General features: G+C 50.0%; 1 protein-coding gene across 1 annotated transcript in view; it reads right to left on the bottom strand.

The window, feature by feature from the left end:
- The window catches only part of ASTN1 (astrotactin 1), a 275401-nt gene that overhangs the window by 22531 nt on the left and 237138 nt on the right, over positions 1–15732 (bottom strand). Inside the window, exon 16 of the mRNA XM_006907901.2 lies at positions 2909–3177. Within this exon, the coding sequence (XP_006907963.1) occupies positions 2909–3177 (269 nt within the window). The remainder of the gene's footprint in view (positions 1–2908; positions 3178–15732) is intronic.

The following is a 15732-nucleotide window of genomic DNA, read 5'->3' as shown; positions in this document are numbered from 1 at the left end:
CTGTATGATCTGCCTGACTGCACGCAATGCAAATCAGAAGGTGCATTAAAAAAAAAATAACTAGGAAAAAAAGATAGATTCTAGATCTCTGTGGCCCTCGGCAATGGAACAGATGTCAGAGAATGACTCTTCCCCACCAAAAACATAAATAAATAAAAATAAAAAGGCTACGATGCATCCCTGGTCTTCAGTTTGGGCAGCCAGGTAGAAAGTGCCACTCGCTGAGATGCAAGTACAACAGGTATGGTTTGGGTTGGAGGACAGTGATTCAGGCTCGTTGGGTTTGAGATACCTGGTTGGTCAGATCATTTGACCTACTCGTTTCTAGACTGTAATCACAGATTAGACTGAAATGTGGCATCAGAGATCGTCTAGTGCAATAGAAGAACAACGAGGCTAAGAGAGGTTAGAAAACCCGCCCAGAGATACACAGAGGGGTAGACAGGAGGACGCACGCCGAGCTCCGGATGCGGACGCAGCGGCCCTCCACTTCTCCTTTGCTTCTCTGCTCATCTCCACTCCTTGGGAGAAAGGGCAGAATCGGAGGGGAAGCAGAGGAGCGGAGGGAATAGTGAAGACGGACCATGTCTAAGGAAGGAGAGAGAAGAAACATGACGGCAACTGAACTCCAGCTCAGGCCGCCCGGTCTTTGCGTATAGAGATGAAAGTGCTCCAAAGACGGCCAGATGGACGAGATGTCCCAGTCCCTCTCTCAAGACCGGTGCGGGGAGACGGGGAAGGGCTGAGGTTGGCAGGTCGGGGATCCAGAAAGGGGGCTGCCAATGCAGACTTCCTTCAGCTTCCTCGCTGTGCTCCCCGATGCCCCTGCAGGAAGCAGGGCCTCCACCCTCCTCTCCCACCAAGCTCCTCTCTGCTCTGCAGCTCCGCACATCCCGTCCCGCACGGTGGCTCTGCGAGGGAGCCCCGATTCTGCTGGTCCCAGGCCAATGCACATGTGCTCTTGGTTGCCAGCTGCGGCGGTCTCGGGGGCTCACAGCAGACGCAGTGGGGCAGGTGAGGGCAGGCCCGGGCATTGGATTAAAGCCACTGCAGCTTTGGTCGCCATAGTGACCCAAGCCCCTCCTTCTCTCCATCCTTTCAAGCCCCGCCCCGCAGTGATGCCTTCTCTCCCACTTTTCTCCCCATAGCCGCTTCTGTCAGATTGAGGAGGAATGTGCTGGCTAACGGAGCAATTTATCTTTCTGTTCCTGCGAAAAACCTTATTTTGAAACACACAATGAAATATCTGTGGCAAAGGGGGATAGGCGAGAGAAACACACACACACACACACGCACGCGCACACCCGCACACATGCACACACGTGCACACACACGTGCATGCATGCACACACACGCACACACAGACGACACACAGACACGCTCACACACGCGCATACACACACGCGCACATGCATACAAAACACACGCACACACACGCACACACACATGCATACACGCACACACACATGCGCATACACGAAAAACCTTATTTTGAAACACACAATGAAATATCTGAGGCAAAGGGGGATAGGCGAGAGAAAACACACACACACACGCACACACACGCACACACAGACGACACACAGACACGCTCACACGCGCATACACACATGCGCACACGCATACAAAAACACACGCACACACACGTGCGCACACACGCACACACACATGCACACACACGCACACACAGACGACACACAGACATGTTCACACACGCGCACACACACACGCGCACACGCATACAAAAACACGCATACACACGCACACACACGCATACACGCACACGCACGCACACACATGCACATGCACACACACACATACACACACATACACACATGCATACACACATACACACACGCACACACACACAGGCACGCATACACACACTCTTGTTGGTTTAGGTACCACCTAGGAAACTGTGACACACTGGTGTCCCTTATAAAAGAAAGAGAAAGCAATTATCGCTCTTGTTGGTTTAGGTATCACCTAGGAAACTGTGACACACCGGTGTCCCTTATAAAAGAAAGAGAAAGCAATTATCACCCCACCTGGATGGGCACACCTCTCAGGCAGGTAAGCAGCTCCCTGCTGTGACTCTGCCATGTCTTGTCCCTAAGGTCACCTTTGCCTAGAGTCTCAGATGCCCCACACCCTGAGCTTTCAAGGTTTTATTTTTGTCATCGTTGGTGTTCTTTATGTCCTTGAGGAGATGGGAGAGAGGAAATGGGCTAAGTCACTGCCTGGGCCACATTTCTGCAGCTGATCCTTTGGGTCCCTTCGTTTTCTCCGAGCACCTCTGGCAGGGGAGCGGCGGAGGGAGAGAGGCGTGGTCGGAGACGTCGGGACCAGCAGCATGATATGAGGCAGAAAGGTCTGCAGGGATGTGGTATTTGGTTCTTAGAGTCAGACGGGGGTGGGGGGGGAAGTGACCCCACCCCCTCAGGCTAAGGCGGGCAGACCCCTAGTTTGGGACCTGTGCCTGACAGGCTCCTTCTAGTCTAGCTGCAGCTGGTCCCAGGCTTGGGTTCAGTTAGGGCGGCTGGTCTACCTCTCATACCAACAGAGGAGGCAGAGCTGAGCCTCCTCCCACGAAGGTCCCCCGAGGCTTTCTGAACAATGACTTTGGTGCCTGCAAATGCTATGTGTCCCTATCTACCTTCTTCCTCCAGCCCTTGTCGCCCAAAGACCTACACAAATGCTGAGCTGTGACTCCTGCGTCATTACCATGGGAGCTGTGGATGCAGTGATTTGATTTAATATGCAAACATGCAAATCTAAGCAAATTAGGTACCTGGATTAGCTAAACAAAAAGTCTCACCACCCGTGGTCTAGCATGGAGTTCCACTGCACCCGGTCACCTCCCCGGGCCACCTGCGAGGCCCACCGTTGTCGACGACAGGCCTCTTACCCTCTGGGTCTGGTTGTTGGTCACCAGTTCATAGATGGGGGCTGCTCGGGTCACCTCCAACAGGACCGGCTCGGCGGGGGTGTCAGGGCTGGATGTCACATGACACAAGGGGCAGGACGAGGGGCATCGTCCCTTGCTCTGGCACTCCATGCGGACTCCGGCTGCCATGCGCTTGGTGCCGGACTCGGACAGGCTGGCGATGTATTCTGGGAACGTCAGCACCTTGGGGTCTCTCTCCCGCTCCTCTGACTCGTCGGAAGGGGAGTTTCCTGCCAGACACAAACGGAAAGGAACAGTGAGGGGGGCCAGAGACGAGGACCTGCATGGCCTCGTGGTCAGTGAGTGCCGGAGTCAAATCCTTGAGAGGTCAGAAGGTGTCACTGAGGGGGTAAGATGAGATTCCGTCAGCCCATTCAATTTGGGGGACGCTGCCTCCCGTAAACCAGAGTCGGAAATGGCCCTTCCAAACGTGAGAGCAGGAGGTGTCCTTGCTGAGAATCCTCGGATCCACTACCCCTCTCAGGACCCTTCTGCGGGATGTGTGCAGGTCTCTGACCGTCATCAACTATGGACAACAGCAGCCGGTGTTCCCTGACTCAGTTCCCGCATCCACACGACGGTGGTGTTAGCAGTACCTGCCTCTAGCACTGCGTGAGGATTAAATGGCAAAATGATTTTAAAGCGCACGACGCACTGAACAGCATGAGTCGAGTCACCATCATAGTAGCTTTAATCGTAACTACCGTAAGATGCATCAAGCCTGTAGGTACTGGGAGAGTGGTACCTGTTCAAGCCCTCCCTTAGCCCTCGCCCCAGCCCTCTGCACGAAGTTCCATCATTACGCCCATTTTATAGATAAGAAAAGTGAGGCCAAGAGCCTCAAGATGACACAGCTAGTGCATTGTGAGATCTGAGGTTTCAATCCGGTTCTGTCTGATTCCGAAGCACTCACATCACAGGGGGAAGAACAGGATGTCTCTGCTTCACTATTAATCAACATATTGAAAACGGGGAAGAAATTTTTACTTTCTCAAAAAGATGTGTACTGCAAAGCCTGAGAGATGGGTCCATATCACCCTTGATTGATGAGTAAAAGGGAGTTGGGGGTGGGGGGGGGCTCTTAGTTTCTTTTTGGTGACAAACATTGGTGACGCCTACTAGAAAATAATGGTTTGTGCGCTATGGAAGAAAGCACTGCTGGGTGTTTCTCTTCCAAGTCGTCATGACTTTGCATTTAACTCACTCCTTCTAAAGGGAGATGGAAGCAGAGTCTGCTGACTAAAGGCCCTGGCTGCCCCACGAGCTCCCTGACCCTTTGTCGTCCCAGACATGAAGCCATTTCTGCGAGGCCGGTGGGCTTCTGGAAGCGATGGGCAGACGCGGAACACCCATTCTGGTCTTGGATGCATCAAGAACGCGATGCTCGATGGGCTGGATCTTTGGGGAACTGGCCGGAAGGACTTGCAAAGTGGTTTCAGAAGGTGGTTGGGAGACTGACTCATTGGCTCCGTGGCAGAGGTCTCTCCTATGGAGTCCGGGGAGCGCTCTGTGGCTCTCCTCCCTGTCTGCGGTGTGATCCGAGGCGTTTCTGCACTGCTGTTCCTCTGACGAGCATCGTCGTCATGCGGGGGAGGCATTTTCACCCCGCAGGCCCATGGACGTAGGACGCCTCCCGTGAGCCAAGGCGAAGGACGCACTCGGCGGCTATCAGTATGGGATAATTTAGTTCACATTTGCATTTTGTGCAATAATGGATCCGGAGCCAAGCTCGAGCCCTTTTGAGGTTATCAGAGAACTACGTACCTGAGCGTACCGAATCCGAGAACGATGTCACCGAACAGGGGACGCAGGAGCCCATGGACCAGCTGGCCCCAAAGTCACTCTGAGCTGCATGTAAATCCTGACTGACATTCAGGCTTATGCAGCTCACGGCTGGGAGTATTTGTAAAGTGGCCACGACCTGGCAGAACTCTGCTCACCCAGCCCCTGGCCAGGCCTCCAGTCTTCTTTGACAGGCTACATGGACTGGGCAGGGAGAAGTGGGGGTGGGATGAGGTTTTTGGATTCTTGATGTTATTTCTAGAAAAAAACAGGCCTTCATTCACTGGGACGGTAAATGACATTTAAAAAAAATTTGGTAAAGATACAGTGCTTCTTTTCAAGATTAGAGTTTTAAAACTGTGCTTGCAGGCCTTAGCAGCGAGCTGGAGGCTCTCTTGGCTGGCCCTCATGCCCTTACAATCAGATGCATTTCATTACCGACCCACAGCCATCGTCCCTGAGAAGTCATTCAACGAAAAGGCTGGGAAAAGGGTTTCCACAAAACAACCACTAGATGGTGCTATCAAGCCTAAAATGACGTCTGCGAGAGAAAAACGGTGTGATAAATTCTGTGACCACTTCGGCGACACAGAAAATAAACTTCCGGAAAAGTAACGCATAGCTACTTTAAAAGAAAAACTGTGGTGGCACAATTTTTCTCAATCAATTAATAAAAAATTAATGAGTAAAAACAATTCCACAAAACTTACAGAGCAAAATACAATACAAAGAGACACAAGATGATCATAAAGGGAAAATAAAACTCACAAGGGAAAATAAAAATCCTCAATATCCTTCATATAAAGTAAAATTTACTTCAAGGGGGAAATAATATGCCACCAAATCCCCCAAATCCCCAGAATCCCCCGCACCGGCTACATACGCATCCATATACAGATATAAAACCCCTTCTCGGTCCCTGCTCAGGGTGTAGGGGTCTAACGGACAAACGAGGCCACTAGGGGGCACTGCAACCCCAAACACAGTCAGGAGCCACAGCCTCCCGCCTTCCAGGGCTCCATCATTAAGGCTCACAATTGCTAAAAACATTGGAGGGGCTGCTCCCCTTGCGGCTGCTTCTGGCTACCCCAATTAAAACCGAGATGTGGCAACTCCCTCCACGCCAATACCCTCCAGCCTTGCACAGGTGCAAGGTTAGGGCGAAGAGAGGCCAGGGAAGATACAAAAGAAGATGGTGGGAGGCCACCAAATTCTTGTTTGACTTCAGAATCTTATTTGCCTTCTCCCGAACACGTTCCGGTCCAGATAAAGCGGGCCCTGCTGAGACCAAGCCTAACCACTTCTCCCGTCCCCTCGTCACACAGGGCGGGGCTGTCTAGGGAGGGGCTGAATTTACTCAGAAGTAATGAGCAGGGGACTCCCAAAAGGCTCCTGCAAAAAAGAGAGGTGAGTGAGAGAGACATTTTTCAAGGAGGAAATGCATTTTCCTCGTGCAGTTAAAGAGACAATCGAGAAAAACTCCTTAAAAAGATGGAATGAAAGCCCAGGTAAATCTCCCTTTGCCCGAAGAGATTGCCTATAACCACCGCGTCCATGGCGAGCGAAAGAGTAGTTCAAACCCTAAAAGCTTCAGGAGAGTCTGATCTCTGACACCTGCTTTCGGCTCTCCCTCAGAGGGGTCTGTGAGTGGATGGTGCTTCTGCCCTCTAAATCCTGGGTAGAAATACTCTGATAACTTGAGACACTATATTGTCTCTTAATAAGATAAACATTCCGTTTCAACAAGTGCACGATCTCTGCACATAGGAAATAAGCTGCGATTAAGGTCTTAAAAATTGCAATCGACACAGGTGTCATCTGGTCAAGAAACCCGGCGTGGCCTCCTCTCACCTGTTTGCAGAATTCATCCCATCGCTCACCGGGGTGGTCGAGTCCAGCCATGACACTCGGCTTTCTTACAAGTCGAACAGCCAACCTGGAATGTAGTTAACAGCCCTAAAACTGCAAAGTGCTTTACAGATACAGTTTGCTATAAATAAATGCCATTTGCTTGAGGCTAAATCTGTATCCTGCAGCACACGGTGGATGGATTTCCCCAACAGAAGATCGCGGTATGAGAATATCGGCCTTCTCGATGCTCCAAGTCTCACTGTGGATGTGCCCGTGGCCTCAGGCAGGTACATATTGACCCACCTAGACTCAGGAGCGAACGAGGATGGTGAAAGCGACTGAGCCGTCCTCATGCAGGGCCTGCTGTGCTGGTGGGAGCTGACAGGTCGTGAAGGTGAATTCGTTGTTATGAAGTAAATTGGTCCGATTCCTGTAGGATTCTGGGACTGCTGCAAGAATCTCTCTCCTGAGTTGGTGCCCAAGGCAATGCGATGCTAATGACATCACAGCTCGGAGGTAGGAGGTAGTTCATTAGGCAGCAAAGAAACCAAACGCAAGCTAATCAGATCCCAGCTTTTGGAGACCGCTTTGGAGCCACGGGAAAGAAAGCCTGACATGGGGCCAACGAGGCACGGCCAGAGCACGCTGCACCCTGAAGTCTCCCAGCACCCTGCTCTCCAGGTCCCACCCCAGTCTGCTCCTGTTCACACCACATGTCCTGGGTTATCTGAATTCGCATTTCCGTCCACGTACCCAGGCTCAGATCAGTCTCTCAGAGTGTTTAATCATGTCTTTGGACAGAGAGGTTCAGGTCACTCTGGATGGACTCCAACTGGACTCCTAGACCTACGTGCCAAGGACACGCGCTCTGAGCCTGAGCAGAATACGACATGATGGACTCATAACCAGAGCAGAGGGGATGGGGCGTCCGCTGGACACTCCTCCCTGCACCGCTGTGTGAGGTAATGAGTGTCTGGGGTCAGGGACTGTGCCTTCCTCGTCTGTGACACTCCTTGGCCTAGTTTAGGCCTATGTGGCCCCCACCTCCATTTATCTATCTTTACCTATCCATCCATGTATGTATGTATGTGTGTATGTATGTATACATGTATATGTCTATCCATCCATCCATTCATTCATCCATCCATATACGTATGATATATGTATGTATGTATCTATCTATCTATCTACCTATCTCTATGTATCATCTATTATTCACCTACCTCTGGATACATTTTGGGGGGAGAGGAAAAGGGGGAAGTAAATATATTAAGTCATGACCACAGATTTAATAGAATTAGTGGGGTGGTTACATTGTAAGGTATAAAAATGTCAAATCACTATATTGTACACCTGAAACTAATATAACTATATAATATTGTATACCAACTATACTTAAATTTAATAAAAGCAGCTTTAAAATTTGGTAAAATTTAAATGCAAAAATTTTCCCCTAATAACTCATCCAGCTTTCTTCTATCAGGTTCAATTGAACTGTATATTATTCCCATTGCTTCCAAATACTCTATTTTAATTTTATTCAAGTTTATAGAATAAAATCAAAACATATGTAAATCGCCCCTAGCCTCTCTCTAAAACTTTAGTCGAGTAGGAAGAACACAGCATTATTCTGAGACGGCTCCACAGCCTGACAGAGCCTGGCTGTGCTTTCTCGGAAATTGACCTGCATGTCCAACAGGCACCTCAAGCCCAGCGTGCCCCTCACTGCACGCCGTGCCCTGCACCTGTCCCCCCCTCGCAGGCCTCAGCCCAGCACACGGCATTAGCTTCCTACTCAATCCAGCCCGGAATCCTGTCCCGCTGTCCTAGTCATCACCCGGTCCTCTTCCGTCTCTATTATTTCTCTCCCCACACCAGCCACCTCTCCGCTTGCCCGCTGATGACCCAGGGCAATGCAGTTGACAGGGAGAAGTCCGAGTCAGACCTCCGAGTTTGATTTCTGACCTTACCACTTAGTCACAAATTAAGGTGACTTTCTTAACCTTTCTGAGCTCAGCTCCCTCGTTTATAAAATGCAGACACTAACTGAACTGGTTTAGTGAGGCCATGGTAAACATGCACCGGCATCACCCACGAAGAGAGTTTAACGGTGCCTGCGACACAGTGAGTTCTCTCTCAATTGAATTATTCTCACTATGCCTGCCTATCTACCTACCCCATCCACCAGCCAGACCATCAAATGGTGGGCTCCTTGAGGGATGAAATTTTATCTTGTTCTTCACTACAGTATCCCACAGTGCCAAACATGTGACACAACTAATGCAGTCAGCAATTCATTAAACGAATATTTACTGAATGCCTACAAGTGTTTGTTGAATTAATAAATCATTTATAATGACTTGTATACAAAGTGACAGCCTTCTGTGTTCTGTAGGTACTGACTGCACAGGCTGGGTTTAAATTCATTTCTTGCCTTGCTGTCCTGGTTCTTTTGAGATTTTCCATTTTTCTTCTAAGAAGAGAGACATTGATTCAGAGTGAGATCCGCTAGTCTTGGCCATAACTGAGAATTGGTCAGAGATAAGCTGGTTGCAAAAATTGAAGGAATTACTGCTGAAGTACATTTTGCAAATTTTGTAAAACATGCCCACACGTCTGAAAGTTCGTTAATGTGCACTGGGTGATTAACTACCTTGGGATTTAAAGATTTAAGCTTAAGAAAAGGAGAGCATGCCTTGGTTCTCCTGGCTAGGAAATATGGCAAGGTCATAGCCACTAATACTGCCAAGTGGCAAAGGGCATAACTGGTGTCCTGGGCCTGTAAGGCCACGGGCACCAAACAGTAGCTGAGGTGGAAGGTGCATCGCTGGGGGGCTGGGTCCAGGCAGCTCTGGGAGAGGCGGCCGTACCGGCAGGCGGGGTCACATGCTCCACGTCGTCGGCGTAAAAAGGCAGTGGTTGTGACAGCGAGAGAGAGAAAGAGGTGTTCTGGTCCCCAAGAATGGGTAGAAGGATGGGACATAACAGCGTGCGTCTTCTGCCATTTCCCTACTTTGCCCGGTCTCAGCCGGCATGCAGGAGCCTCTCCACATTTCCAGCCCCACTGGCTCATGGGAAGCACGTCTTTCTTTTGGGGTTAAATACTGGAAAACCATTGGTTCGTAACTGTCCAGCGTATTCAGACAAAGTCCTAGCCCCAAAGAGTTTATATTCTTTTTCTTTCCTACAAATGCATTCACATTAAAAAAAAAAAAAAAATCCTTTGTCAGGATGGATCCTTCACTTTTTATCCTAAAATTAAAGTAACCGTGCACTTCAGATCTAGTCTTTTGGTATTTCTTCGGGAAGTTTCTGGAAATAGCAGACGGTCTTTGTTACAAGCATGAGCGGCATCTCTGGGTGTGGTGAGGGACAGTAATGACGACCGGTCATCGAACAGCCACTGGGCACCACAGTAAACTACCACTAACTGGGAGGTCAATAAAACGTGTCTTTTTGGAAAACTGAAGTTTTTGTTAATTGATACTTAGCCAGAAAATCCTCACTTTCCCTCCAATCCTTGTTGACGTTTTTCTTCTCTAAAAATGCATTTTTTTCCGATTTTCTGCCTGCCTCATGAAGCACTGCCTACCAAACAGAATTAAACCTTTCCACGAGGTGCCTCTAGGTAATGATTTTGTCCATTAATTATGACTATGCAGGTTTGGAAGCTGCAGGAGACAGAAATAAAACAGCATCTATGCTCTAAATGACTCTGTAAAAATTGATTGAGGCTATAAGGTTCCATTTTCTTAAGACCGCCCCTTCTTAATAGGCGTGTTGTCAAACAGCTAATTGCCTGGTTGAGTTCCTGGCTAATTAGGCTCAAGTTAAATTGAAGTTTTGGTCTAAGTGCAGTACTTTGTCTTTGCTCAAAGTTGTTAGCTTTGGCATGGCAACAGTTAACTTAATGACAAGTGGAGTAAATTCACCAAAGCCTCCATCAGCCTCTTTTTTGGTCAGTAACAGTGGCATTCCATTCGGGATGAGAGGTCAAGTTTGAGAAATAGCAGGATAGCAGCACCTACCAAGGGGTTCATAACAGAGACAGCCTGTGTACCCCCCTTTTAAATCTGACACTCAGTGTGACAAGGAGGACAGCTCAGCAATCCAGCCGCTGCTCGGAGACCCAACTCTACTCAGCCCGCGCGTTTCAGGAAACGAAAACGAACCCTCAGAATAACTGGGAAGCCCTAAAGCTTTTACTTCAAAAATGAACTCTTCTAATCAGCTAGTCCGTTCATCTTGACGGTCCTTGTTGGGTCGTCATGGCTCCCACCCAACGTCCCGCACTTGGTCAGCGTTCAACAAATACACGGGGATGGAAAGAAGCCAAGGGGTTTCAGCTCTTTGTAGTCTCTGACTGTCTGCAGCTCCTCAAGTGACAACCCAAGGCCTCGTTAGGGTTCGCCATAAAGGCCAGGCCAGGAAATCTGAGGTGGCCCGGAGGGACGTGCTTGCTGAGTGCACATGTATGAGGGGAGAGGCAGACTGGGCTGCCATCATCCTCCACACACACCCCCAAAATGTCTTTCCTCCGTCCTTCGCTTCCTCCCATCCTCTCCGTGTATCTATTGAGTGCCACTCTGCCCCTGCCACCTGGTAGACATGATCCCTCTGGTCCCGTGTCCAGAGGAGCATCGACCACACTGGAATCAGACTGAGTCTGGCTTTATGTCTTGTCTGTCTCCCTCATTTCCAGGATGGGGACTTCCTCATCGTGTGTCCCTAGAGCCCAACAGCTGGTACTCTGTAGGTACTTCCTCGGTCTCGGCCAAATTGCAATAAATTTGTGCGTGCATTTCTAACACCTGCCTTTCGTAACGTTTAAATGATTCCAGTCTTTCATTTGCCTCTTACTGTCCCATTTCTTTATTCATCAAATGCTTTTCATGTGACTCGGAGTGAATCACCAAGGTTTTTGTTCCTATCAAGTCTCTCTCTCTTCGTTTCCTAAGGCAGCCGTTGCAAATGACCAACTGAATGGCTTAAAACAACAAAAATTCATTCCTCCAGTTCCGCAGGCTAAAAGTCTGAGATTTAGGTGCTGGCAGGGCCCTGCTCCCTCTGAAGGCTCTGGGGAAGAACCCTTCCCTGCCTCTTCTAGCTTTTGGGGGCCCCCGGCGTTCCTCAGTGTTCCCTGGCTGGTAGCCACTCCGCTCCAGTCTTGGCCTTGGTTGTTACCTGACTTTTTCCTCTGTGTGTCTGTGTCTAAATGTCCCTCTCCTTCCTCTTATAAAGACACAAGTCACTGGGTTCCGGGCTTGCCCTGTGTCCTCTGTGACCTCATCTTAATTACATCTGCAAAGACCCTATTTCCAAATAAAGTCCCATCTCAGGTTCTGGGTGGGCATGCATTTTGAGAGTAAATTATTCAACCCACTGCAGTGTCCATAGACTTAAATATCGTGACGTGGACTGGCGAGCCCTCCCCTGAGCCACAGCAGGTGCCGATTCATTTGCTGGCCATTTGGGAGCTGCCGTCCATCCCTTGGACTTCCTCCCAGGGCACAGGGGCCATGGGAAAACGGAAGACGTTTCCAGCCCCATCAGCATCCCAAGGCCCGGCAGCAGCTGTATGCAGCTTCTCGTCAACATCAAAATAAACCTGACATAAGAGATTCAGAGTCACAGCTTTGCAGAGCTGCGCTGGATTATTCCCGCGGCTTCGCCACAGACAGAGCGGCGTGGAGAGAGGGTGTGGGGAGAGGGGACGAGGCTGAGACAGAGGTGAAAATGAGGAACACCTGCGGGATGTGCTATTCCCGAACCTCCATTAGGAGAAAGACCACGTGCTTGCAGGCTACCGGAAGGAGCCTCCCACTCACGGGTCTGGAGATTAAGGCCTTTTCTTTTCCGGTCTTGGTTTTCCTTCTCGGAGGCTGAGCTGAGAAGCCGAGTGGGCCCCCCAGACCCTCAGGAGCAGGTGCCTTATCCTCCCCAAGAAGGAGCCAGGGAAGCTCAGGGGGATAGTGCAGGGAAAGCAGAGGGAGAAAACTGCAGAAACGGAGAGGCTGCGGGCGGCAGCGCGCCACTGGGGGCCTCGCCGAGCTTCTGCCCGTGTGTGCGCAGAGTGGGATTAATAAGGCTTTCCTAAAAAAATCAAAAACAAAAAAATAAATAAGGCTTTCTTCTGTTTACCACGCAGCATTGCTTCTCCACTGGGGGCGCCCGTGAGTCCCTTCGGCTTTGCCAGAACCATCAGCTCCCTGCATTCTGCGCCCCACCCCCACCCCACCCCACCCTACTGCCTCCATGTCCTGCCCTGCAGGCTCCAGCTTCTGCCTGGTCATCTCTCTGCTCCTCCAGCTTCAAACATGCAGAAGAGGAGCACAGTCTAGGGAAATCCCTCGGCAGTCCCGAAATGGGTAAAGCTGACAGATGACCGCTACTTGCCTTGGGTCCACGTTATAAAACCTCAGCTGCACACTGTGTGTAGTTTATGTGTGTGTGTGTGGGGGGGTAGGGGTGCTAAACTGAGTTACATGGAGGTGGGAGCCTCTTGGGGCTTGTGCGGCTCCACAGCTGGAGATTCAGTGCCTTGGCTGAGAAGCTGCAAAGGCTGGCTTATAAATAGTTTTAACTACCAAACAATCTAGAATATTTCACTAAGTATATTATTCAATAATAATACTACTGCAACCAGCACGGGAACGTCGTGACATCTCCATTTCCCTCTCGATGCTCATCTAGCTTCTCTTTTTCAAATGAATTTGGACGTTAAAGCCTCTTGCTGCCCTGACCGATTTATTCTGCAAATTAACTATATATAACAGAACTTAAAGTCTGTTACCACTTAGCGTTGCCTCACTGAAATTTATACTGCTTTTTCCGCCTGTTGGAGCCACCAGCTCAAAGAGATTGTGGCTCCTGGTGGCAATTCTGAATCTGCACAAGTCCCTTACCCGTTGGTCCTCATCTCTTGAGTTGAAAAGGCGCTGAGCTGACCAGGTGCTTTTCACCTCTCGGTGACCCGTGCGAGCCCTCTGTTCTCAGACACTCTGGACTCTGCAGCTGCCTGTCCCACCTTAATGAAACTTTCGTTATGAGATACGGTTTCACCCAGAGCTGGCGCCCACACTGTGAGGGACACTCAGTGGCTTGGCCTGGTTGTGAGGGACACTCAGTGGCTTGGCCTGGTTGCAGCATCATTTGTAAATGGTGGAAGCAGCTGGATGTTTGGGAAAGCAAAGGTTACAAGATGAAGGGGCTGGCAGTGGGCGCGGCATGGCTGCCGAGCCGACAGCTGTATCTTAGATCTCATTAAGAGAGTGTGGTGACCAAAGTGATGGAGAGAAACAGTGCCATGTCAAGCCACACACCGTGAGCTGGTTCAGTTCTGGGTGACCCAAACGGAGAGAGGCTGACAGAAAGGAGGGTAGTCAGGATTCCAGGGCACCTGGAGACAGCGTCCTAGGAACAATGGCCGAAAGGAATTGGGACAGTTTAAGATGGGTACAGGGAGCCTTGGAAGCAGGCTTAGCAGCTTTCTCTTGAAATTCTGAATTCTGCGTACCTCAGTGGGCGGAATTCAGATCCAAAAAGGAGATACCAGGGAGATGAGTTGATTGAAGTACAAATTTTCACTGAGTGGCTACTGTGCGTCAGGTACAAACACACTCGGTACTAACACACACAGACAGATAAGGAAAGAGGCTCATTTTCCAGTGTGCATGGTGGGGGAGCGCACAGAAAAGCAGACACGATCCGATAAGGAGAGGTGCCGGAGGCCCAGGGGAGAGGCTGGGGCGCGATCAAGAGGAAGCTTTGAAATCTGTTCTGGAGGCAGGGAGGGAGGCTCAGGAAGACTCCTGATTCCTTTAGGGCCAGTTTTTTGCAGTAATGTATAGCCGATAGGAAGTCGGATGGGCAGACCTGGAGGTGGTGAGCCCTGGGCTAGCGGAAGTGTCATGTGGAAGCCAGACGACCACTTGTCAGGGACGTCACAGCAGAGGGAGCATTTCAGAAGACAGTCCCTTTGAACGGTAAAGGGTTAAACTTCTACTACTCTGTGACCTGATCTTAGTATTTCCCTAACTCGGGGGTGGCGCTGGGGACCTGCATCTGATCAGGGACGTTGAATGATTCTGACTCCCGGGGGTGTTCCGATACCACGCTGGGATTCACCATCCTATACAAGAGTGATTTATTTTATAAATATTGGCAGAACATGTTTTAGAAATTCTACACGTAGCCCTAATATGTAAAAGAGATAAAAGTGGGGAACAGACTCCTTAGGCGTTTAACATCATTACTGTTTGGTAAAAATAAACAACTCTATTATTTATGGAGCCATTCGAGCATCTACTCAGAGCCCCAGGGTACGAGCAGCCTCATTTGAAACTACTGATTCCGGCTCTGATGACATTGGCCTTAACAGTTCCAGAAGTAACCAAGCGTGCTCCCTGGCCACAGGACCCACGCTGGCCCCGAGAGGGGTGTCGTCACAAGCGGGAGTCTATCACTGGCCACGTACGGTCACTTCACTTCCTGGATTTTGCTAGACAAGAGCACCATGTGGTCAGTCCTAGGTTGGGTGGTGATAATGAAAATCAGAAAACTTTCATGCTTGACCGAGGACAGATCTACTCCATCGCGTGCGTTTGCCGCATAACGCAAGGCCTTTGTAGAGAAGTGAGAGGAGGAGGCAGACGGCCCCATTCAGGGGGGACATCAAAATCAAAGGGAGGGGCAGATGGAGAAGCCGGATAGCACGCTCTCCCCCGGACAACGATAATGAAGGTGCGTGTGCACCACAGACTTCATTACTAACTTGACTCGTTCGAAATGCCACGGAGAAAACTTGATCGTTACGTGCAACCGAGATGGCGCTGTGATTTTCCATTACATGACTTCCCTCCATACTCATAACAACAGCAGACACGAAGATAATTATAAACGTTAAAGTGACGTAACTGTGGTTCCTGCATAGGTCCCTGGCAAGGGAGGAGGCTGCTGTCCACATATCAGGGTCACGATGACTGGAAAAGATGGCCTTCTGGTCACTCCGCCCATCAGAACCCGTGTACCCCCATCTCCTCCAATGTCCCCCCCGCTCATGCACACAGAGCTTGTTTTGTCAATAAGAAAGCCACTGGGTGAGGGTCAATGGGGGGCAGCAGCAGCAGTCATGGCAAAAGACACCCAGCCGG

The sequence above is a fragment of the Pteropus alecto genome, unplaced genomic scaffold (genome assembly GCF_000325575.1).
Source record: "Pteropus alecto unplaced genomic scaffold, ASM32557v1 scaffold101, whole genome shotgun sequence".
In the NCBI taxonomy this organism is placed as follows: Eukaryota; Metazoa; Chordata; class Mammalia; order Chiroptera; family Pteropodidae; genus Pteropus; species Pteropus alecto.
This window is presented reverse-complemented; position numbering and strand designations above follow the sequence as displayed.